We start from the raw sequence: 25,722 nt of genomic DNA on the forward strand, positions 1-25,722 counted from the left end.
TCTCTCTATCTGGTATTGATTAAAGCGCCTGCTCCTTGCTGTAACCTGGCCATGGCGTCGTGTCTCTGCTCTCTCAGTAACAGAAAGTGGCCGCCTCTCTGCTGCTGCTGCCGACTCAAAGCTCACAGACTCGCTTGGTGCCTCAAACCGCCATTTTGGAGCCACAGAGCCGAGAGTCGGCAGCAGCGACGAGAGGGACCGGAGGGGGGACACGGGGCTGAGGTGAGAGACTCCGCGGTGGTTGTTATGGCGAAGGAGCAATGGGGAAGATGGCCAGGAGGGAGAAAGAATTAAAAGATGGGGATCGTGCATACACCAGGCAGCCGAGCCTCTGCTATTACCCGCTGCAAGGGTACGAGAGGCGCGGGCGGTGGGCCTCGGTGTCGTAACAGCAAGCAAGCCAACAAATTATTATTAAACTGATATATCTTTATACATTGTTTAGGCTGGGAGGTGGTGGCCTTAAAGAGACAGAACCAGTTTGAATACTTCATATTTATGGCGTGAGACGATGTCCTCGTCAGAACGCCTTCGTTTCTGATAAGCTAGCCAGCTAGCATTTCTGATAATAAACCACGTTAAAAATGATACAACAAACAGTTGTCTAATTACATTTGGTGGCTACTGAAGGAATCTACCAATATTGACTTGAATATTAGGGCTGGTTTAATAAACAGCTGTCAGCGCATGTGTGCACCAGCACCTTGACCCCTTTCTATAACTGATCGGAGCCAGCTAACGGTCGTTAGCTTGTATGCTAACCGTCCGAAGGTTAGCTAGCTAGCAAGAGGAGCCCTCCATCAGCACTCGCTTGGATGTGCTTCTCTTTAACGAAATATGACAGACGAATAGTAATAATAAAACACATTTCTGCATTCTAAAAACAACAAAGCTTGTCTTTATTTTAATTTAGTTTTTAACACGTCTAAAGCAAACCAAACATGCCAATTCACATTACAATTGGCAATTCTTGCTTGTTTTGATCCTTATATACAAACGCACACACAATATAGCATGTAAAAATATTTGTGCCCTTCTCAGTTATTGTAAAAAGCTATATTGACATCACTGGATTCAAACACTGAACCCTCTTTTTCAATTTTTGACTAAAGTGTCACTGATCTTTCCTGCCACTGCAACAAATCCTTTCCCTTAGATTCAAGTTGGGACTCTTACAGCGTGACTCAAGATTATTTGTTCCAGGCATTAGAATTTATTTATTTTTTGTTTAATTAAAATAATAATTTAAATATTTATCTGTATCTACAGATCCTCAATCAAAACAGAACAGTTTTACAGATAGGATAATTATAGTATGACCAATTTAACAGATTTAGCCAGGGTTACAAAGGTTATATCATGGATTCTATTTGGCCCACTCGTGAGCTACACCTGTATCTCATAATGGGATGGCAAGTTTGATCAAATATTTAGAGTCTATGCTTCAAAACATATCTTGTTTTTTTTTTTTACCAATGGAATGTCTTTATTATACCCTCTATCCACATCTTAATTGTTGGAACATTCTTATTCTTCCATAATGTGAGCATTTATTTGTTTTATTCCCCTGCTGTTATGAGGCAATAGGAAATTGTGATCCAGTTTTGGTTAATGTATGCGAGGTTTCAGATACTCCAAGAATAATCACAACTCCCATAATTTGAGACGTTACATGAGCCAGAAATGTAAAGGCTTTATCGCTGAGGTCCTGTAGAACAGCAAGGAATTTGGGAGTGCCAATCCTCCTGAAATTTTGGACCGCATAAATGTATTTTGCTTATTTTATGTGCTATACATGCTCTCAAAAATGGAGTCATTAAAGAGTGCAATTGTTTAATAAAAACCTTTTGAGCAGATCAAGGTATATATCCAGAAACATATTAAAGTGTCCTCCAATTACCAATTCGTCTGTAAAATATAAATACTAATGTAATGCAGGTGCTATGAACTACTGTAATTTAGCAACAAGGACTAACATAATTGGATTAACTGAGATTAATTGATTATTGAAACGATGGTCAACTAATTTAGCAGTTACTCATTAACTAGTGTGTACAGACTGAAAAAAATACAAAAAAACCAACAAAAAAACTACATATTTGTAAATATGTTCAACCCAGACTTCATCAAGTGGCCTAGTTTAAGCTCCACTTGGTTCAAATTCAGTAAAAATAAAAAAAATCTCCTACTGCTATCCAATTACATAATCCAAAAAGTAATCACCACTTGATGTTCAGTGAAGCAGGAAGGGCTGAGCTTTTCACATTTTCATGTTAGAAGTATTATTTAGCAGCTACCTGGATGCATCCTTTGCTACTAAGGATCAAGTATACACTAAAGAAATGCTGTTGTTGCATTTTAGACATTAAAAAGAATTGGATTATTTGTATTTTCATATACACTGCTCAAAAAAATAAAGGGAACACTTTAACATTTAAGTGAACACTGAAGTGTTCCCTTTATTTTTTAGAGCAGTATATATACAATTACTTTTAATATTGTAGGACATACAATATTAAGTAGTTAAATGAAAAGTCTGCAGATTGTCCCAATTTCTTGTCAGAATAATTATCACAATAATCAATAGAATAAACGATTATGAAAATATTTGTTAGTTACTGCCCTAATAGTGACCCTTGTTCCATCTATAGTTTTTTTATGCGTACTACTTTTCGCATGTTCTTTTCGCATTAATTCACTTCTTTACTTCCTCCATTTCATAAAATTAGAGAAACTCTGCTGCTAAGCAATAATACAGCAGGACTGTCAAACTCATTTTCATTTTGAGCCATATCAACATCACACATGTCCTCTAAGAGCCAGTTTTGGCAGAATTAACAAACTGTTAGAATTTAAGTAAATAGCTGTCTCCACACTTTGAAATATGACAGGCTTACATGCATCACGTGTAACAGAAAATGATTGGATTTCTTCTTTTCTAGACTTTTTCACCTTTGTGAGGTAATTCATCTTGGACTCAAGAGGAATGCCATTTCTTACCCAAAAGGTAAAGATCCTCTGTGGCTTTGTGCATGGATTATGTGCTTCTAGAATATTACGCATCCTGGATTTAGCCTCTTGGCACCCCTCCAGTCGTGTATAACTTACTCATCTTCAGTGTGTGCATTTCTTCAGTAAAGGGTTCTGCCCTGTTGGGCAGAGGAGTAAGTGCTGCATGGCGTCAGGGCAAGATGGCCGCCAGGAGGACGGGACGCCGGGGCTCTCTGGCCTGGCCAAGCCTCTCTACCTGCAGCGCTTGGAAAGATCTCTGAAGTTGGACAGTTTCCTGCGACAAACCGCTTCTATCTTTAACAGAGACATAAGGTATAGAGAAGAGGAGGGGGGAATGTCACAGGGACGGACTGCAGACCAGTGGTTTACATGCACTAAAGTTTGATGTCGTTATTGTAGCGACGATAGCGATGACAGCGACGGCGCTTTGGGGACGGGCCTTTCCCTGGACGCCTCCAACCAACACGCAGCGTTGTCGGTGAAGAATGAGCCATGTGAGCAAGAAGATGCGCTGTCAGACTGCAAACCCCTTAACGGAGTACTGCAAAGCAAAGGTAAGAGGACGTTCAGAGACGAGATGTTTTTCTCCTGCACAAACCTCACTGCATCACGTTTATTTATAAAATATGATATTCTTCTCCTCACTTCAATCCAGCAGACCAAAAGGCCGACAAAACAAATCTCTACAATTTTTCAAAGTTGAAAAAGAACAGGAAATGGCTCAAGGTAATGACAGCCACTTTCTTTTATGCATGTAAACATGTTATTACACAAATGACCAGTTCAGTTATAGTTAACTATATTATAATTAACATTCAATAAACAACTATTTGATAGTTTATTTGTGAAGGATTGACACATATAGCTTAACAATCTGGTATTTACAGTTAGTAACTACTTGAAATGCTGCTTCCATTTTTTTTTATTGGCTTGTTTTGAACCATTTGCATTCCGTTTTAGCCTCCTTTCTTGTGTCTTCTGCAGAACATCCTCCTGAGTGACGACACCACAGACTCGGACGCAGAGTCCGACGACGCTAACTTCAGTTTGTCTCGGGAGGAGCTCCACGACATGCTTCGGTTACACCGCTACAATCGGCAGCATCAGAGCAAGTTCTACTCCGACCGAGAGGTGCCGGCGACCGGGATCCATGCTAAGAGTCCCGCCCACTTAAGAGTTCCCCCTTCTGATCATTTTGTGCGTCTCTCCGTGCAGCTCTATCAGTATCAGTACTACAGCACAGGACTCCTGTCAAGCCACGATCCTTTCTATGAGCAGCAGCGCCACCTGGGGACGAAGAAAAAGAAAATTAAAGATGAGAAGAAAATCAAAGGTAAGGGAAGATGTTGATGATGTTGGTGCTAAAAAGCATGAAATATTCCACGTTTTTTATTTTTGTTGTTTTTGTTTAGCAAAATTAAAGAAAGTGAAGAAGAAAAAGAAAAGAGGAGAAGAATTTCTCAACGAGGAGCGTCCGTATATCACCAAGGTGTTTGCAAAGTTTTCCCACGATGCTCCACTGCCCATGGTGAAGAAAAAGCATCTCACTGTTGAACAGCTGAATGCACGGCGGCGTAAACTGTGGCTCACCATCGCTAAAAAGGAGATTCCTAAGGTCAGTGTGTGAGAACCAAGGGACAAACCCGCATTTACTCTACGATTATGGACAAAACATGACCTGAAGATTGTTTTTTGCCCTTAATAACCTTTATTTTTCTTCATCTTTAATACAGTCTTTCAAGCAGAAGACGTCTGCCAAAAACGTAGTCCTCACCAATGCTAAGAAAGTAAGTAAACTTTACAGACAAGCTTATTATGCTTAAAATAAACTTTTACTGACGTCGTCAAGTTATTTTACGGCTGTGAGCGTTAACAGCTGCTTGGTGTTTTTTCCAGCTGGCCCACCAGTGCATGCGAGAGGTCCGGCGTGCCGCCATCCAGGCTCAGAAGAACTGCAAGGAGACGCTGCCCCGCGCGCGACGCCTCACCAAGGAGATGATGCTCTACTGGAAGAAATATGACAAAGTGGAAAAAGAGCACAGGAAGAGAGCCGAGAAGGAAGCTCTGGAGCAGCGGAAACTCGACGAAGAGATGAGAGAGGTTAGGTCACTAAAGGGTTGATGTGGATGGAGACGTCAGAACGGAGTTGATACACAGTCTGGACAAGGCATTCAATTGGATTAAACTATTTTCTGACTAAAAAGGACTGAGAAAAGAGATTTGTTCAGCAAAGGGATTGAATTTTGACATGAAAAATGTTCTTTTACAATCTTGGATGCACTGAAGTTTACTCTCTCCGCAGGCTAAGCGTCAGCAGCGCAAGCTGAACTTTCTGATCACTCAGACGGAGCTGTACGCTCACTTCATGAGCGGCAAGGCCAGCACGGGGGCGCCGGGGGGGGACACGACACAGGAGGACATTTTGCGAAAGCTCGAAGACAATTCGTCCCAGAGACAAATCGATGTGGGGGGAGGAGTGATGGTCAATGTTGGGCAGGAGGACTATGGTATGATAAGCAGCTTGAGTAATTTATTTGATTTATTAGACAAACACAGTGAGGCAATTGTAAAAAATAAAAATAAAACATACCAAATTTCCAGCTTTACTTTTTGTTCAACCAATACCGTATGTGGTCAGTAAAAACTTCATATTGAATTTGATTCTAATCGTTTATATCAAATGATTTTATGTGCTTACAGACAGCGAATACTACAAATCGCAGGCCTTGAGGAATGCTAGAGAAGCCTATCAGATTCACCAAGAGAGAGTAAGCTGATATCCCTCCATCTATGGAGATTCTGTCATCGCCTACAAAAAGAAGAACTCTTAAATATCCCTCTGTCGTCTCTTCATGTAGACAAGGATGTTTGACGAAGAGGCCAAAGACAGCCGCAGTGCCTCTCTGCATGTTGCGGGCAGCATGTCCTCAGGACTGGCCTCTGGGTTTGGAGAGAGCTACAGTCTGTCAAACCCCTCCATCCAAGCAGGCGAGGACATTCCTCAGCCCACCATTTTCAACGGAAAACTCAAGGGTTATCAACTCAAAGGCATGAACTGGCTGGCCAACCTCTATGAACAGGCAAGTTCGTTTGTCTCTCAGTAAAAACTTGACTGGAAAACTGAAAGCTTTTTTTTTTTAGGTTTTGGAGCATTGTTTTGCTTTTTTGGTTTCCAAATCGCATCATTAGCATTAGCCTAAAAATGTAACTGGGCCTCAAATAGGCTGCTTATTATTATTATTATTATTATTATTATTATATTTTTTTTTTTTTAATTTACATTTTTTTTAAAGTTTCTTCTATATTATATAGGGGGCAGCTACTGAAGGCTGAGTCTTTCCAAGCATGGTCTGGGTCTGTTCTCATCAGTATGACTTCACATGATGAATTATCCTTTAAAAAAAAAGTATACCTCGAAGATGAATTGTAAAGAAAACAAACCTTTGGTTTTTCAGCAGCAATATTATGAAATATTGCAGAAGGTTTTGGGAAGTGTGAAAAAAGACAGGGAAAAAAAAGGTCAGATACTGAGTCTAGCTACACAGTCCGCAGCAGAGATGTAAAGCGAAACCTTATTACACAAGATGGAAACCATAAACAAAAACACTGCAGAGGTTTTCTGGGCACAGCCTCGTCTCGGACTGCTAGAAGGACATGTGTTGTGTGGTGAGCTGAGTCAGCGTTTCAGCTCGCCTCAGGGGGAAAATGGATTCCATGTTTCCGATTATAACGTTATAATGTTGAAAAAGCACTACGTGTGTTCTGATCTGGCATCGCAGTCAGGGTTTGAGAACAACAAAAATCCAAAACACACTTTTCAGATAAAAAAATAAAAAGAAGTAAGTTTTTTTTTTTTTTTTACTTCACACAATTTTGTTGCTGTAAAAAAGGTTGCGAAATGCAGAAAAACTTAAAGCGCTGCAAATACTCTTGCATACTGGTAACTTTTCTGTCTGTATTACTAAAAGAACCGAGTGTTTAGATGAGAGTGCGTAGTCAGCGTACATCAAAAAACACAAACTTTAAGGTATTTTTGTTGTGCAATCCTTGCTTTGTATTATTTCTTGGCAAACCATGAAATTACACTATTAAAACGCCCACATGGAGTAATTTAGCTCTCCGTTTGTTTTCTTCTCTTTGCCACAGGGGATAAATGGAATCTTGGCAGATGAAATGGGACTTGGGAAGACGGTTCAAAGCATCGCCCTGCTGGCCCACCTAGCGGAGGTGAGAGAGAGAGGACTGGGTCAAAGGGGCGACGGGCTCGTTTACACCTCTCCTCCATAACATGCTGGAATTTTATCTCGTCTCCATTGTTTTTCACTCGTGGAAACATCTACCGGGCTGCCTCTTTGTGCACCTGCTTCCTCTAAAGAGTTCCTGGTTTGCAACTCTGCTTTTTTTTTTTCTTTTTTTTTTGCAGGTGCTGGAACATTTGACTGCATAAGTAAATATGTCAGTTTTCACACATGTGAATAGCGAAATTGCCAGCTTTTGTCTCTTTCCTCTTAAGAAGGGAAGAAGTGGTAATCAGAGGTTGTATGCAGCTTGTTTAGATCGATGACAGAAAGACGCGCACTGCGTTCCTCGGACTTCCTGTTTTCGGGTCCCACTTTCAACCGCATACGCAAAGACCACCTGGTGTGGCGGCTGATGGTGGCTGATGACGTCTGCTCTTTTCCCCCGCAGAGAGACAACATCTGGGGTCCGTTCCTGATCATCTCTCCGGCGTCCACGCTCAACAACTGGCACCAGGAGTTCAGCCGCTTTGTTCCTAAATTCAAGGTGGGAATCTGTAAATGTCGACCGAATGTGGCAACGGAAACACCCGCAGAAAACGTTCCTCTTTGAAATCTCTTTCTCTTTTTTTTCTGTTCCTCTTTAGTTATGTGTCAAAAATGTTAAAACTGGTTGATTTTTTTGTACTACAAACATCCATTAGGGGACAGTATTGTAACATAATTTTTTTTTTTTACTCAGTAGAAGGCTATTTTGAATTTTTAAGATTTTTTTTTTTAATACTAATCTTTTCGCATAGCATAGCTGGCCTTTCTGGCTTTTGGATGGATATACTTGCCAAAGTTTTCATAACCCTTAACCCTTTTTTTTCTCTTTTTTTTCCACATTGCAAGCACAAATCTGAATGTAGCTTTACTGTATTTTACTTGATAGACCAACACCAAGCAGTGCATAATCATGAAGTTAGAAACAAAAGAATACATGGATGTTAAAATGTTCAAAAAAATCTAATTGTTTTCACCACTTTTGTTCCTCTATGCTAAGCGAAGTTCAAACATGTGTAATTTAATCTCAGCATAAATACCTTTGCAAGGCACTTAATGTCAGCTGTAAGATGACTCACACACACACACACACACACAATATGTCTTTGTTATCCTTTGCATTCAGCCTGCTTTATCATTAATTCTGGAAGCGAATCAGTTCCAGTTTGTTTTGCTAATGGGGTGCAAAAAGACCCCATTACACAATCTGAAGATAAGCTTCCTGAGCTGTGAGAGCAAAGCTGACCGAAAACAATGGAATGACAGCTGGTGTTGAGTTATGTAGCGACATTTACATCTTTTCACATCATGTTCTACATCAGCAGGTTAGCCTGTGATTTACGGCGAGTGCTGTAACCTGAATGTTTCCCCTGTGAACATCCCTGGTGTTTATGTTTTTTTCTTCCTTTCTCTTGCTGATCATCGTAGCCGTGAAGGGTTTAGAGGAAGGTGGTTTCTATGGGAGTAGATTAACTCGGCGATTATTTTGATCAGCTCAAATTTGCCGATAACAGCTGACGCAGCTTTTTGCGTTTTGTCACGTTGCTGATTTGTGTCCCGCAGGTGCTGCCATACTGGGGGAATCCCCACGACCGCAAAGTTATCCGGAAATTTTGGAGCCAGGTACAAATAAGATTACACTGAATATATGGAGTGTTATTTATTTTGGTAAAATAAATAGCACTTAAAATCCATATTGTCTGGTCCTGAAGTCTGAAGGTAGTAAGAGACCAAAGTGGACTCCCACTGTTTTAAAACAACTTAAATGTGGCAAAAAAAGCTCATAGCAGTTATGAGAATAATATTTTACTAATCTTCAATCTTTTGGTTGTCCTTTTTTTTTGTTTGTTTATTTATTTATTTATTTATTTTTTACATAGGGACCATTAATAATTCATACAGAAAATGGAGGTAGGAAGCAATCCGCCACCAGTAACTGTCCTTTTCTAAACACTTATTTTAAATGGAATCTGGTGAATCATTTCCTGTCAGAGTAACAACCTATGTAATATGCGAAATCAGAGAAATTTCTTCTTTTGCACAAGAGAATGAGAACAATTTTTTTTTTTCTGGCCAGAACATTTTATGTCTTTCAAGAACCCAAGTCCAAAAATAATCTGGTACCTTATCATGAACACTATTATATAAATTTTTACACTGCCTTACTTTTTTAGGTAGTTACTTTGAATGTAAATGGCTAAAATGTTCTGAGCCCAGTTCTTGTTTCACTCAGGAAGGTCTTTAGTGACACACTGCCTCCATCCTCCATTTCCTGTGTAAATAATCTTTGGCTTCTATGTAAAAATATGGCTCAATGCAAACATGATGACTGTTTATAGGTTATTAAAATTGCATTGCATACATTAACAGGATTTTGTTGAGATGGCAGAAGTTGACTTTGTCTCTCTGTTTAGCTTTAGCTTCAGGCTAGCTAATCTGGATTTATGCTAAACCGAGATACTAAAACAGATATCTATTCAGAAACGATAACTGCTTATAATCTTTTAAGCAATTATTTTCTCTTCTGTAATTTCTCTTTCTCTTGTAGTCTGTAACCGTCTCTCTCTTTTGACAATTCTTACTTAGAAAACACTTTATACGCAAAACGCACCTTTTCACGTGGTGATCACGAGCTACCAGCTGGTCGTCCAAGATGTGAAGTACTTCCAGAGGGTCAAGTGGCAGTACATGGTTCTGGACGAGGCCCAGGCTCTGAAAAGCAGCTCCAGGTAAAGCTGATTTTTTTATATGTCTGTTTTGCTACCTGTGCTTGTTATGTTAATATTTACGCTTGGTTGTTTTAAGACTCAGTTTAGCAGAGTTACGACACAGGAGAAATTTTGATCTCTGCAAACCAAAACAATCTTTTGATATTGAAATCAAAAAGAGTTTGCCAATTTATTTTTGAACTAACACTTTGTAGAGCCGATACAAAAGTTAAGCTATTCAGTGAGGTCGGCACATCATAAATCAGGCAGGATATAGATTTCAGGGACGTTGTTCTTAAGCTCAAAATCGACAAAAACATCTGGAAAAATGTTCCCACTGACTTCCACAGCTGTGCAGCTATGCATCATACAAGTTTTTATTGGAGACGGATCAATATGTATGTTAATATCAGTGACAAACATGTTTTTTTTGTTGTTTTTTTTTTGTTAGCGTTCGGTGGAAAATCCTCCTGCAGTTCCAGTGTCGGAACAGACTCCTGCTGACTGGGACGCCCATCCAGAACACTATGGCTGAGGTTTGTAGTGTGTGTATATACATTTAAATGCATGTGTTCTTATCAGAAGGGTTAACAACTATATGTTGTTGCTATTTCTCAGCTGTGGGCCCTGCTGCACTTCATCATGCCCACATTGTTCGATTCCCACGAAGAGTTTAACGAATGGTTCTCCAAGGACATCGAGAGCCATGCTGAGAACAAGTCTGCCATCGATGAGAGTGAGTGCAACAGAAATGTTCCTCTCAGTTTGCTATTTATACTTTTGCATGTAATATGTTGTGTGTGTGTGTTTTTTTTTTTTTTGCTTTCTCTTTTAAGATCAACTTTCCAGATTGCACATGATCCTCAAGCCGTTCATGCTGCGCAGGATCAAGAAGGACGTGGAGAATGAACTCTCAGACAAGGTAAAAAAAAACCCAACAAAAACAAACTTTTGTTTGTTTGTTTGAGCAAACCTCTTGGTCAAATTATCTTTTGGATTAGTTGCAGTTGTGAACTGCCTTCAAGAAGGAATGTGGGTTTTTAATTGATTAGGCATATTTTTATTGTAAAAATGCTATGAAAACTGATATATTTTTGAGATGAGCTCAATCTAAAACTCATATCCTCACAATTAGCTCATATCCTTATTGTGTGAATTATCCCCGTTCTCCACTCTTTCTGCCTCTTTGCTTACCTCAGTGACACGTAAAGTGTTGCAATAAAACTGAGAGTGAAGCTTTTATTGGCAGATCCTCCTGATTGTATGCTGGACTCAGGGCCTCCTGCTACACACACACTTAAGCTTTGGTATGCAGAGGAATGGCAGAGTTCATCACTCCCCCACATCTGTCTTTTTTCACTTCTCCATCTCGGCGCCCACTAGTAGCCCTGCCAGCGTACTTCTCTTCCTTCTCCACACTCATTCGTCGTCTCTTGTTTTTCTGTTGATTTGTGCTTTTCCTTTCCTTCTATTATGTTTCTGCATAGTGAGATCATTCTGGCATTTGACCTTCAGCTCGGGATTATGATGTGAGATCCAGCTTAACAGTGCTCGGTACCTGATAGAAAAAATCTGAAATGCAAACGCTTAATTATATAAAATAGTAAATCGTGTATAAATGAGATTTTAAACTGCTCCTTTCCTTTGGTTCTTCTCAATGGTATTGTTATATAAAACTAGTAGCAGTACTTTGAAACAGCTGTGTCTAATTCGAAGAAAGAATTACACAAACTGAGCTGGTCAGACTAGAACCTGAAAACCAGAAACTTTGTTCTCATTAAAATAACTTTTTTTTTCTTATAATTTTAAAATGTTGTTGTTTTTTTTGGGCTGGTAACATTGTGTCTGTTTTTGGTTAATATTATGACTATATTCTCATAATTGAACAAAACTTCTCCTAGCTTGGCTCCTGCTCTATTTTACAATTCACAGAAGTTCTGATTAAAATAAAGGGCCACTTTTTGAAAATATTTTCTGTCATTTTTATTTTAGCAAAGAAAGTGAGCAAAAATATATAAACATATATTCTTAAGACATATGATAAACTGATGAATGCAATGGCCTTTACTGACAGTTACCAGACAGGAAACGGACACATCGAGGACTCTAGCCACTTTTTACAGGTCGTCCGCCCCACCGCTACACCGTGAGAGGCCCAATGAATGTGTTGTTCAAAGCAACTTTGTCTTCTCCCGCTCTGCAGATCGAGATCCTGACCTACTGCCAGCTTACGTCCCGTCAGAGGTTGCTCTACCAGGCTCTGAGGAACAAAATCTCCATCGAGGATCTCCTCCAGTCTTCCATGGGCACGGCCCAGCAGGCCAGCAGCACCACTTCCTCGCTCATGAACCTGGTCATGCAGTTTAGGAAGGCATGTGCTGTTGCTTTTGTTTTTCTTTCTATTCAGTCTCCAAAGTAAACCAAATTAAGTAAAACTACTTGACTTTTTTCTGCATATTTTCCTAGTTATCCACAAAATCATGTATTCACAAATTGTATTTTCAGAAAGAACCACGTTTAATTGTATGTTTTTGTATGCAGGTTTGCAACCACCCTGACCTGTTTGAGCGTCAGGAAACCCGCTCCCCTTTCCACATGTCCGTCAAGCCATACGTCATTTCCAAGTTTCTGTACCGTCATGGTCTCGTCCACACACACAACCAGGCCAAGAACAAGTATGCGCTTCTTCACTCAATCCTTCTAAAAACATAAACAACAAACAAACCATAAAACACCAGCTCAATCAAAGCTGCTGCTTAATCTCCAAAGTCGTTAAAAACTAATCATTTCCTCACAGCTACATGTTTTTAGTGTCTCCACCAGTTTTTTTTCAAAACGCATCTCAGGTTCAGTCAGATTGGATGGAGACTGCCTGGGAATAGGAATGTTCAAGTCTTGTCACAAAACCTCAGATTTAGTTCTGGACATCTCATGTGCATTGTTCTGTTTTGTCTTTTTGCAGCTGTAATAGTTATACGGAGCAAAAATTTATTTTATGTTGGTCTGTCACATAAAATCCGAATCAAATCCACTGAATCCTGGATATCTAAGGGTGTAAATACTTTTCTAATACCTGGCATTCTGATGGCATTGCTCCTCACAACTAGCGTTATAAACCGATCTTGTATCTCTTTGCATCTTTCTCAGATTACTACAAGTGCTGTTATCTCCTTTCTCGCCAAATCACATCCAGCAGTCCCTTTTTCATAGGAAAGGTGAGCACCAAGCAGAAAACGTAAAAAAAGTGGCAACAACTCCACTCTGTGTGCGACGTCATTTTCACCACTTTGTGTTTTGGCTGTTCTTTTCTCAGATAACGAAAAAGGAAGTTGCTTCTCCTTCTTGCGCTTTATTGACGTGTCACCAGCAGAAATGTCCAATATGATGCTGCAAGGCACCTTAGTGAGGTGAGCGTTAAAAGTCATCCGTTTGTCGCTTGGGATTTAATCTGATGGAAGCGATTTATTCTGCATTGTTTACCCTACTTTTGTTTTGGGGTTCAATGTTTATAATTAGATGTTGTGTTTTTGTGTCGGCCTCTCAGGTGGTTAGGTCTTTTCCTGTCCCTGAAAGCTGCTTACCGGCTCTATTATCAACGCCTGTTCGACCCCGTCGGGGAGCATCAAGACGAAGGCGACAGAGGGAGGATACAGCACAAGAGTGTGTGTCTTTCTCACAAGGATCTGATCCTGTGGCTCAACAGACCGACCGCCTTCCCCAACACACAAACCAGTCCCGTCCTCCAGGTGAGTTAGAAAAATAAATAAATAACAGAGTCACACACGGGCTGTGAAGAAGAAAATTGTAGGTAGCCATTTGTGGATAACAAATAGCCACCTTGCATTTTCTTGTGAAATGTTGAAGACATTAAACACTAAAAAAACATAATTAAAATGTGATTTTAAGGAGATAAGGAATCCAATATCCAATGGGAAAAATTGAAGGTGCACCGATTCCTGTTTTCGCTGATCCTTAAAAAAGCCTGATCTGGCATGCAAAAGTTGTCAAGTTGACAACAGTGAGATGAAAAGCGTTAACTGTGCAAGTACAGATGTGATTGTGGGCGAGTCTGTCAGTCAGCCCTCTAATACAGCAGAGCGAAATGTGATGGTGCCAGATTTTCAGACTTATGCAGATGTAGACAAGATCGGTGGGTAAGGTTGGTTTCACATGTAAGTGTTGGTGGATTGCTGTTCATTTAAAATTAAGCAATAGTTGTGTCTGCATGGCATAGCAAACAGAGTCCCATACATGCAAATGCTGCCCTTAATATTCGTATTGTGATTCTTTAGGACGCCAGTTGCACAAAGAAATGTAATTTGCATCACTAAACGTCACAAAGTAACTGTATTTAGCCGTATTTTCAAATTTATTGATACACTCAATGAAACAGCAGCGGAGAAAATACTAAAACCAGCGATCCCAAATATCCACAGTTTAGCCTTAAAATGTCCTAAATTAGTTTTTGAACATAAGTTGGCCTTTAATATGTTAATCACAGGTCTTAAATTTATCATGAAAGGACTATATTTAATCTTGTATATTCAGTAAATGGTTTTTTGCGTGGGTTTTTTCTGCCAGGCAAAAGTTTGAGTTGCACTCAGACATCCTTATTGCATTCGAAATTGTAAGCTAGCGGTTATTCACTGCTATTATACTCTTACTGGCTAGCCAGCCTTTTGCTTCCATCATGGGTAAGTACAAATTTAAGGCTTGTTGACTGAATGAAGATTGAACACTTCTGTGAGGACATTGGTCTTAAATTCTAGTCACGATGGTCTTAAAAGTCTTAAATTTGAGTTGGTGGAACCTGCAGAGTCCCTGAAAACGATAAATCAAAATTCCTATCATGATAAATAACAAACAAAACGATAAATGCCCAGTCTTGTGCTCGACAGAAATAAACTTAAAACAAGTGTAATTTTTCCTATACAAAATAACTGAAACTTAGCTCGCCTGCCAAACAACAGGCAAACGAGTCTCATAACAATGATTGGTTGTTTTGGTGGTTTGTGGGAGAGAACAAAACATTCAGTGAGGGAGGAAAGAAAAAGACTGTATTGTTTTTTCTTTTGTTCCCTTAAAACAGCTTAGTAGTTTGAAATGCTTGCCAACGTTTTACCTCGGGGATAGACGCAGCACAACACAGCTCTTTTCAGGCGCACACAAACTGTTTCATGTGTGTAGGACTCTGCAGCTGCGAGGTGCGTGGCTGGATCGAGACAGTGCATTATTCATAGTTTTTTGGGGATTTTTTTATTATTATTATTATGGGAATCGCCGCCTCTGCCAGTTTAAATATACAGACCACCAGGGGACAAAAATGCATCTGATTTGTTTGCTAGGAGCTTCAAGAGAAGTTCAGCAGTTCATGTCCAGTAAACTTTTGCCCAGTAAACAGTTAGTTGTGGCCAGATTTGTGTCATATCACCAACCCTTGTCACTTCATGTGTTTTAATGTGTTGGAAAACACTGTTGGGGTAATTTCATCCTCCTCTTCCTCTGACGGCCTCATCACAGCTGAATTACATCTCGGCTTCCTCTCCCGGAGCGGCCAAAGTAAAACCTGGAAACCTGTGGATACCAGGAGTGTTTAGACTGTATATGTGCCGTTTGACCACGCTAACCCCCAGACTCCCACTCCTGTGATTTTGGCCCGCTTCTTGCAGCTGCTCCTTTCTCTTGTAAAGCTCGGTGCCGCTGGCACGGAGCGCCACAGCTCTCTCCTTGGCTCATCGTTGTTGTCTGGCTGAATGATTGACATTGTGGTCAGTTTTTATAATCGGTTCTTCTGGCGCTCCTGTGGAAGAACAGGGTCTGAATATTCCTGCACATATAACCACTGAATGTTCCGTTTACAGTGCCTAGCAAAAGTTCATGTCGTGAACACAAACTTCAGGGTTTTAAATGTATTAAACCAACATGGAGTAGTACGTAGTTAGTGAATGTAAATTTCCAAAAGGAGTAGCACGCATTTGTTTTAAGACACCCTAATGGGAGTTCTGTGCAACAAATTAGAGCAGTTTTAGAAAATAATTTAAACGGTCGCTTTCAGGTTTTAAATTAAAATACTTGAATTAACAGATGTTTTTGTGAGTGTGAGTAGCTTTTTAAAATTGCTAATTTTTGTACCATTATAAACCATTTCTTGTAATTTTCTGTACATTATACTTTATGCGTGTTCATTCATGTGTACCAGTTCTTTATTTTTTTTTTTTAACCATCAACTTGCCTGTGGACTACAGATGAAAATTAACCCTTTGTTCCATTCTGGTAGATTTACATGGTCGTTTGTGTTGGTTAACATGCGCTGTTCCTTATGAAATCATTGACATCTCAAGACTTGCACTAAAACATGGTTTTAAAAAGTGTTGAAAAAAGAACAAATTCAAGCCACATGTTTTAATAAAACATTTATATGACATCATATGACTTTACAATTTGCAAATTTTGCACAACTTCATTTTGATCTAGCGCTTAAAATCCTAATAAACCTGTAGTTTTATTTGCCAAAAAATATATATAAATAGGTTTTTTAATGCACTGTATTTTATGTAGGGCTGCACAGTGGCACAGTTTGTAGAGCTGTTGCCTTGCAGCAAGAAGTTTCTAGGTTCGATTCCCGGCCCTGGTCTTTCTGCATGGAAGTTTGCATGTTCTCACTGTGCATGGTGGATTTTCTCCGGGTACTCCGGTTTCCTCCCGCAGTCCAAAAACATGACTGTCAGGTTAATTGGTCTGTCTAAATTCTCCCTAGGTGTGTGTATGTGTGTGTGTATGGTTGTTTGTCCTGTGTGTCTCTGTGTTGCCCTGCGACAGACTGGCGACCTGTCCAGGGTGACCCCGCCTCTCGCCTGGATAGTCAGCTGGAGACGGGCACCAGCACCTCCCGACCCCACCAAGGGACAAGGGTGTAAGAAAATGGATGGATGGATGTATTTTATGCAGAGAAACCATCAGCATTGGGTGTCTGTGCCTATATTTGGTTAAATGTTATCTGTAAAGCTGTTTCTCGGTCTGCCACTAGGTGGCACTGTGTAGCCACAGTGAGACTACACACCAATGGTAAACACTCCTACATGCTGCCCTAAACTCAACCTCTGCATTATTCTTAGATTACTTGTTATCACGAAGTACGTTTGTTCCGAAAATGTATTGATGTATAAATTTGTTTCACACCTTCTTGCCCAAATGTTATATTCAGTTGTTATACAGTCAATTTTCACTCTCACACGTTTTAATCAGCATATTTAAGCTTTGGTAATCTTAGATTTAGCACAGCAATTTCAGACTTTATGGGACTTATTATGTAAATGTTTTAGAAATTTAGTCAGCTCAGTTTAATTATGCTGACAGAGAAGTTAGAAAAACCAGGAGCCCCTCTGCACTCAGTGACCCCTGGATACTCTTACTTAGTTTTACACATCTTTAATATCTTTTTTTATTACTCCATTTTTCCACAGTTCAACTTGAGATTAATTGCTGTTTTAGGGGTTCAGGAATCAACTCACCTCTCATCATTTATACACTTTGTTTGTGTGTGTGTGTGTGTGTGTGCGTGTGTGTGTGTGTGTGTGTGTGTGTGTGTGTGTGTGCGTGTCCTTCAGGATCTGGTGTTTACAGCCTCCAGGCCTGGCATCCTGGGCCACACAGATGTGAGGATCCACGACAGAAACTCTGCCACCTCCACGCTTCGACCCTGTGAAGCCACGCTGCCACCCAAGTTCCTGCTGGCCGCCGCGCCCAAGGTCAGTGCGCAAAGAAAATGCGCCAGCACTCCGATTTGTGTGGATGGCCGCCGTTGTCGGTTTGACTGTGTTTGGGTGGTCGTGGCAGTAAAAGAGGGAAGCACTGCTTTTTGTTGGTTTTTAACAATGACAAGCTCTCATCTATGAAAATGTGTGTGCGTGTGTGTGTGGCTGGGGTATGGGGGTGACCGTCAGGCCCTCCAGCTGCACTTAAAACAAACAGAGCCTCTAAAAAGAGCTCTTCACGCAGGTTGTTCTTCAGTTGTTGGGCTTCCTCCCAATCTCCTCCCCACACACACACAAACACACACATGCGGACACACACAATGAGAACCTGCTGATTCATTAAAACCGTAATGACATTATAGTTACAGGAGCATGCATCTAATCTAATTTATTCAGATTCAATGTTATTTTAAAAAGCAAAAAAAAAGAACTCTCAATCTTTCCTCTCCATCACTCAAATTATCTCTGGTTGCCTAGGTGACGGCAGTTCCCATGGAGCGGTATTGTGCCGACCGGAGTGCCGAGTATGAGTGGCGGGTGATGCGTGGTGGTGGGGGGACGGTCTACAAGCAGTGCTTTCTGTACGGCTCCCCTGAACTTGCCTCAGATTGGCGCATGAGGGCCAACGCCATCCACCCACAATGCCCCGGGGGGCTGATGGCCCTCCAGCCTCGCCACGGATGGTCCTTCATACGGATACCTGGTAAGCACTAGTCGCTTTGGGATACAGATTTTTAGTTCTGCAGTTTGAAACAGATTACTTTGTGATGTTGTTGAACAGTGCCAATTAATTCACCGCAACCTTTGCAAGATAAAGAACCAGTTTGGCTCCCGGAACAGCCAAATAAAACTCGGTCAGAGCCGCGAATGTCACATGACTTTTGGAAAAAAAAAAGTCAACTTTTAGATTCGTATAATGTGTAATTCATATAGTGTGTCATTGTCTTTATGGAACCACCGTTTTATTTCTGGTTTTAGGATTTAAATGAAGATAAACATAAAAGAGGATAGATATACTTTTTTTTTGTGGGATGGAAAATGATGTAAGCACATAGATGTGGAAAAAAACCCAGATCTAAAAGCATATTACTGGTACTTTTATTGTCAGTCTTTGTGGAAATTCAGTGCAAATGTAGTGGGAAAATTTTCAAAAAACATTAAAAACCTGCATTTTATATCTATATTTGAAAACACCAATTGGTTATTTTAAATTTCATCATTAAGTTATAAAGTCACTAAGAGCCACGTCACTATGGAAGGTCATCATTGCCTCGGCTACTACATTCAAATGACTTGAATGTTTACTCCCAACGTTTGGAAAATTTCAAACCCACCAAGACGAGCAACCAAGAAGCCCATGGTAACCAACGGTAACTACTATAAACCATCTGTGATATCTCTTCCACTTCTTATTAGTCTTACTTTATGCATAAAATGTTTGTTGCAAAGGAAAAAAAAAAGTGGAAAACATCATTGGATACAAATACATTCTCTGGCACAGCAGCTCTCAACCTAAAATCAAGTTGACCTGCAAAAGTCGTTCGCTGAAATTCACTTGTATCAGTCAGAGCAGCTCATTGGTTCAAAGCATTAGTGCCAGTTGTGTCCATGTGCGGGTTTTCCAGTTTACCAGAATTTTATCAGCGGAAAGCGTCGGCTGAAGTAGAGTGGAAGATGATTTGCCGCCAGGGTTCAGAGGACTGATAGATGTCCGAGGTCACTGAGGCCATTGCCATTTTACAGACAACATGTCCGTTCTCACTGACCCGCTCACCCGCTCTCGCTATGATAAAGCGTCTGTCTCAGATTCTGATGACTGCTCTCTTTTGCGATGAATGCCTGCACATGTCCGACTTGCCAGCTTTTAAAATGGTTGACAGGTCTTCTAAATTATAAAGCTGCAATATCCTAAGGCTTTCTATTTGGCCTTTTTCCTGCATCTATGCATGCATCTGCTCGTAAAGAGTGCTTATATGTAAATGTGAGAAACAAAACAACTATTTGTGTGTCTGTGTGAGAACAGCCTGAAAGCTCTTGTGAAGTTCTACGGAGGCAGACAAAGCGAGGAAGTTTAGCCACTGCTCATTGTTCAAGTGCGTAGTTAGGTAACACTAATAAATGGTCCGTCCGCGTACGAGTGAGTGTGTGTGTATGCGCGTTGTTTGTGTACAATCGGGCCCATTCAGGGACTTGTGCAGCGCTCACACGGGGGGGGCCCTAGGTGTCTCTCCCAGCTCGCCGCGCACACTCTCCCACGCTCGTCGGCGTTGGCTGTCCTCGCACACGAAACCGAAGACGGCCTCACCTCTGTTTCTGGATTTTAAAAACATAGAAAAAAGAAAAAAGCAGACAGCACCGAGCGCTGTTCTGGAATCGGTATCTGGCCCATGGCCTCTCGGCCCGTCTGGTCTCCCACTTCTTTCTCAGCCTCAGTAGGAAGGAAGTGACCCAACGCGCCGGCACCCGTCCTGCGCTGAACACATTGTTGCCACATCAAGGCTCAGATATGTACAGTAGCTCAGCTGAAGTTTCCCACCCTCCCCGCTCCTCCGCGCTCCCAGCCCCACACCTTAGGAACAAATGGCAGAGCTGAATTACTGTTTGTTTGAGCGCCATGGCGTGAGTAGGGCTGCCTACTGATATCGATGGAGGAATCTAATCAGAGGACCTATTAGGAATCAGGACACAGAGGAGGAAAAAACAATTGAAGCTGTAATGATTTGGGCCACAGATTTTGTTTGTTTTTTGATCTTATTGTGCAGGCAGGATTTCCATGACGGAAAGATGTTTCATAAAAAAAGAAGCATTTTTTCTAACGACATAAGTAAAGACGACCAAGACCTGACAGTTAGTCCTGTGGATGAGGCAGGATAGAGGACAGTGTTTGGTTTAGAGAAACTGTCACACGGAAGTTTGGTTCGTGGGAATTGGGTCGTCTTTAGGCCGTAAAGACAAGGTTATTTGCACCAAAGAGTGAAGAAGAACATTAGAAGTGATCAAATCGTCCGTTCAGTTCTTCCAAAGAGAAAAAGGAGTCTCTGATGGAACCGCATCACACTAATCTTCACCAATTCTCTTATCAGAGTCGAGTTGCGATTCTGCCTGGGCGGCTCCGCAGTTTTACTTCCAGTCAGATGGAACATGTTGGCAAAATTCAAGTTTTACTTTATACCTAAATATACCAGGGGTTTGAATAATTGTGGGCTTGTGAGTACAAACTGTTTGTAATGATAAAAACTGACTCACCTCGGCATGCTGGATACTTGAAGCTGAGAATGAAACTGACAGCATGACTAATTTGTATCCTATTCAGGGTAAATTTAATTTACAGTTTGTCAATTCTTCCTTAATTATAGACAGTTAAAAAAGAGACAGTGACGTCAAGGCAGGATTAATATACGCCGGCCTATTTCAATTCATAGATGTGAATTTCACAATCTTGATCCTAATGAACGTGCACTATTCAAACAGTCAAGTGGCTGAAGATTTCTTGTCAGGATAATATTTTGACTTTGAGTCAAAAAATACAAAAACCAAACTCCTCTTAAAGTTGATATTATGATTTGAAAAGTCCAAACAAACCGTAGTTTAATATCCTAAATGGCTGCCATATATATATAAAACGAAGGGTGCAGGTGTGAACCACTGTATTTATTAGCATCTCTGACCATTTTTACTTTGTACTTTGAACCTTGTGGTCATTTATCTTCAGTGACTGAGTCCATAAAATTCACACATTTGTATTGTTGTTGTGTTTTAAACACACACAATAAACAAATCCCACTGTGTTTTTGACTTGCAACTAAAAAGCTTTTTAATCAAAAGGCAGCATGAAAATGAAAAAACCAAACACCTTAAAGTGAGGGCACTTGAATATCAACCTATAACAGAGGGAAAAAAAAGAGGAACTTTGTTCCAATTATGCATCATAATCACAAATCAACTTAGAAATTAGTCGATTAAATGGCCATTATTGGCTCTGAGTGTTAGCTGGGACAGGACAGAAGACAGACACAGCCAGACAAATTGGAAGGAATGGACTTTCTTCCTGGTTCAGATCAGGCCAAATACAGGAAAAGAAAAAAAAAAACATTGTGGTTTCACAGAACTGATGAACAATGAACCAAAACATGCTGTGAAGTCATTACAAAAGCTTTATTTTTCTAATTAAACAAGTTCCTTTCTAATCTCAAACAGGCTGTGCTGCTTTTTGAAGTCTTGATGACACAGCTAAAGGAAGAGAGCCACAAACAACAGACGAACACAGATGCTGTGAAGGCCTTTTGGAAAACAAGAATTATTCTTAGTATTTCTGAAGTTGAGCTGGAAAATGTTGCAAGTGTCGGCTCTTGTTAACGTGCTTTGCAACAGCACACAGTCACATTTTTATTGTGATTTTATGCTTAGTTATTAATTGAAAGAAAAACATTGATGCATGTTTTTTCACTTTTTTTTTCTCCAGTTCAACCATTTATCTTCAGAATTATATAGAGTCCACTTTTGTGTCATTTTAATCACAAAAGTGGACTACACAGCTGTTCTGTGAAGGCCTAACAGGATTGTTAGAGAACATGCCTAAATGTAGGCACATTTTTACTTTTTTTAGTTGTTTTTAGTTGTTTTTCCCGCACTTTAAATTTAAGCATTACATTTTTTTTTTTCAGTTTTTTTTCTGAAAGAACAATAACATTCCAGCTCATTCCAGCGACGTAAGGTGATAAAATGCAAAAGGTTGAAGTCGTATAAGTACTTCTGCTTGAGACCACATTCGGTATCAGTCAAATTAACTCTATTTAAAGTGAAATACTTGTAAACTTGCCTGCAGTGAGAGTACGCTGTGGTGCGGTTGGCCTCGCTATCTGTGTGGCCTGTGTTTCACATACAGTAATTAGAAGCAAGCTCTTAACAAAATAACAGGCTTTCCACTGTAAACCCGACTCCTTGCGTGTTTGTTTTTAGCTTTATTGTATGAACTGCAATCTGTCTGCTGTGAAAGTCTGCATGCATGTAGGACACGGCAGATAACTTTTTTTTTTTTTTAAATAGTCCACCAGATTGTTAAGGAAGCTTTGGTGCCTCGGTATCAGCCAGACCTCAAGAAAGAAAGAGAGAGAGAGAATGTGAGAGAGAGAGAGGCTTGTCACTTCTAGGCCATGAAGCTCACATTAGACTGTGGGAAATGCAGTCCTGCCTTCCTGTCCCTTCAAAGAAACCCGGCTCTCCGGTAAAATGGCAGGAAACTTCCCCAGCCCTCTGATAGACGGGCACAAAACAACACAGACGGCCAAGCCTCACCACACCGCCGACTGACTCTGCATTAAACTGGCACCGCCAGCTGTCTGTGGCATTTTTTTTTTTTTAACTCTCAGCATAAATAGGGAAACAAATTAGCCAGCCGAGTGCGCCTAAGACGAGGTTTCCTACTTTAATTTATGGGAAATAGTCAGCGACAAAAAAAAAAGAAAAAAGGTCAGCTCTAAAATTTGAGAAACTTTTGAAATCCAAAGCAGCCTGAAGGGGGAGACATTAGCCACACAATCCGGCTATGACTCTGCTGTGGAGGCTCTGATCTGCGCTCCTGAGGCGTTTCAGTGTCGGCTCGGGCCAGCGGCGATAATATACCTCTAATGACAGAGGCACTGCGGTGTGGCGTGACTGTCTGTCTCTTCCTTTGCTCCCAGAAAACCCAAAAAGAAGAGCTCCGTCTTCCTTTTTTGCGGAGAGACGGCGGCTCGTATGCTTGTGTTTGTTCACATCATTGCAGCTCATCACTCAATCTCTACCCTACTCTGTCACCCGGGCGTATTTTTGGGCTTATGGGAAATGCGTGTTCTTTTAACTTTGTACTCCCTCTCTCTAGAGGCTGATTTTTTTCTCTTCCTGTTTTGTGTCTGTAAACCATCACCAAGGTAAATATCCTCCTGTTTTCTGTCAGAAACCCTGCCGCAGCCTGGCCCCCAAAGCCTCCCACTGGCATCTGGCTCTTATCTCTCCCCAACGCCGCTGCTGGGAGAAAAAAATTAAGTTTAGATCTGATTTTGTCAATATGTGCAGAAGCAGCAAAGTTGTTCCGAGCTAATCTTTCCTTTATCGGCGGGTGGCGAACAAGTGTTGCTCATTGACTTATTGATTGCACAGTGTAATGTGACATTATACAGTGAGAAGCTGATGCCCGGTTCGATCGCGAATTCGACCTGTTCCCTGGCCCCCCATCTGTCTCTCTTTCTCACATAACCGTCCATCCATCTTCCTTTACCAGCTCTCGCCCCGGACCCAGGCTGTTGTTCGCCGTCCTCTCTTTCGCTCGCATCTGGCCTGATCCCCTCGCCGCTCAGGGGAAGGTCCGCTTTTCGGCAGAGGGGACGGGGGACAGGACAGTAGTAGTGGCGTATTAATGAAATTAACGCCATACTTGGGTTGGGAGTATAAGGCACCAGGAGCTGTGGCTAGGGTTAATTAGCTGGCAGCACGCCTCTAATTGGGTCAGGACCATGTCAGGCCCCTGGCTTTGGCCCTACAGGGATTGAATTACAATGCCGGGGGACAGCAGCCGTGGGGAAGGGGCGGCGGGAGTGGAGGGAGGGGGGGTCTGAAGTGGTGGAGGAGGAGCTGGAGGGTGGATGAGGCAGAAAGGGGGAGTGTAGCTTAATCTGCCAGCAGGCGTTGAGGACAGGAGGAGGTGGGGAGGGCTGGCTGCATGAATACCGCTGTTAGGCTGGATTGGACTGAAGCGGAATGAGGGGAGGCGGAGGTATGGGGGGTTTAGAGGGTGTTTTGAAAGCGGGACAGGGCAGGTGGTGTAGCTTGATATGTGTACCCATAGCAACCGTAGAGTGGTGTGACTGCATTTGTTGTGGGGTGTGGCTAATACCCTTGATTTTTTTTTTTATTTGTTTAGTTGGTTTTTTTTGCTATTTACAGTTCCAAGTAAGCTAAAAAGTCTCAGTGATTTCAGGTTTGGGTTTTGGATTCAGGAGATTAAATTGGGTTTCATTTCACCTTCAGCCTCCTCATAATGACGATGCTGTAGAATCAGTAAAGAATAAAACCCTGAAAATTTGTAGTGAATTTGTATTCTAGCCTCTCTACTCTGATCATCATAAATGAAAGACATCACACAAAATTCACCAAATTAGTAAATAGATTCCACTTATGTGTAAGACTGCAGGCAACAATTAGCTTAGTTATAGATTATTCTGATAATCAATCAATTAATATGTATGTTATTCTCTGTATTCTTGTGACGATCAATTGATTATTCGGTTAAAAAAATTTCGCATTCTGCTGATTTTTCATCTATGCCCTTTTCTATACAACATTATGAATAGATTAAAAGATACAAATAAACAAATCATTTAATTCCAATAAGTACATGTAACAACAAAGCATTTCAAATTAGTTTACGCTTGATTATTTGTAGCAAAATATGCATCTGCAGCTAAAAAAAATACTTATAACATCAACATGTGAAAAGCTCTCAGTGCTTAATTTTTGGGTTAACTGATGAAAAACTGGATCTCGAAAGGTTTTGCTCAATTTAAACTAGATGAAGCTAAAACCGGAGCTTGAGGGACAGAAGATTTTTTTTTAATATCTTGTATGCAAAATGTTTTCATTTTTGTAAAGTTTCGCTTTAATATGTGCCCTCACTGTGTTCTTTCAGCAATAGATCCTTATCCTACAATTAACGATTCATCGATTACCAAATTAGTTGACTATTATTTCAGCAATTGATTAATCGCGATTAATCACAATTAATCCGATCTAATCCAATTAATCGTTTCAGCCCTCCTTGCGTGTTAGTCAATCTCAGTATAAACCAAGCTGTTGTGTGAACATTAGGGAACACACACCATCGTGAAACTCAGGGGGCATAAAAAGAAAAGGTTCGAGGGTAAAATCCAAAACTCAGAACATTTCAAGGAGCCATCATGTTCCGTCCATCATGTGCCTTTCCTTTCACTT

At 40.8% G+C, this 25,722-nt stretch overlaps 1 protein-coding gene across 4 annotated transcripts in view; it reads left to right on the plus strand.

The window, feature by feature from the left end:
* The first annotated feature begins 18 nt into the window (after window positions 1–18).
* Window positions 19–25,722, plus strand: part of ino80 (INO80 complex ATPase subunit) — a 40,488-nt gene continuing 14,784 nt past the window's right edge. Inside the window, exons 1-27 of one of the 4 annotated variants that reach the window (XM_081602145.1) lie at window positions 19–222; window positions 2,943–3,007; window positions 3,136–3,324; window positions 3,412–3,566; window positions 3,668–3,738; window positions 3,997–4,143; window positions 4,228–4,345; window positions 4,425–4,627; window positions 4,746–4,799; window positions 4,909–5,112; window positions 5,315–5,519; window positions 5,713–5,780; window positions 5,871–6,092; window positions 7,159–7,239; window positions 7,702–7,797; window positions 8,859–8,918; window positions 9,882–10,024; window positions 10,455–10,539; window positions 10,622–10,739; window positions 10,840–10,925; window positions 12,207–12,374; window positions 12,545–12,678; window positions 13,151–13,218; window positions 13,317–13,410; window positions 13,548–13,749; window positions 17,611–17,751; window positions 18,235–18,460. In XM_081602145.1, the coding sequence (XP_081458271.1) occupies window positions 3,176–3,324; window positions 3,412–3,566; window positions 3,668–3,738; window positions 3,997–4,143; window positions 4,228–4,345; window positions 4,425–4,627; window positions 4,746–4,799; window positions 4,909–5,112; window positions 5,315–5,519; window positions 5,713–5,780; window positions 5,871–6,092; window positions 7,159–7,239; window positions 7,702–7,797; window positions 8,859–8,918; window positions 9,882–10,024; window positions 10,455–10,539; window positions 10,622–10,739; window positions 10,840–10,925; window positions 12,207–12,374; window positions 12,545–12,678; window positions 13,151–13,218; window positions 13,317–13,410; window positions 13,548–13,749; window positions 17,611–17,751; window positions 18,235–18,460 (3,298 nt within the window). In that variant the 5' untranslated portion in view covers window positions 19–222; window positions 2,943–3,007; window positions 3,136–3,175. The other 3 variants (XM_008398410.3, XM_081602144.1, XM_081602143.1) reach the window with 3 other exon arrangements.

The sequence above is a fragment of the Poecilia reticulata genome, chromosome 21 (genome assembly GCF_904066995.2).
Source record: "Poecilia reticulata chromosome 21, P_reticulata-male-v2, whole genome shotgun sequence".
Taxonomy (NCBI): Eukaryota; Metazoa; Chordata; class Actinopteri; order Cyprinodontiformes; family Poeciliidae; genus Poecilia; species Poecilia reticulata.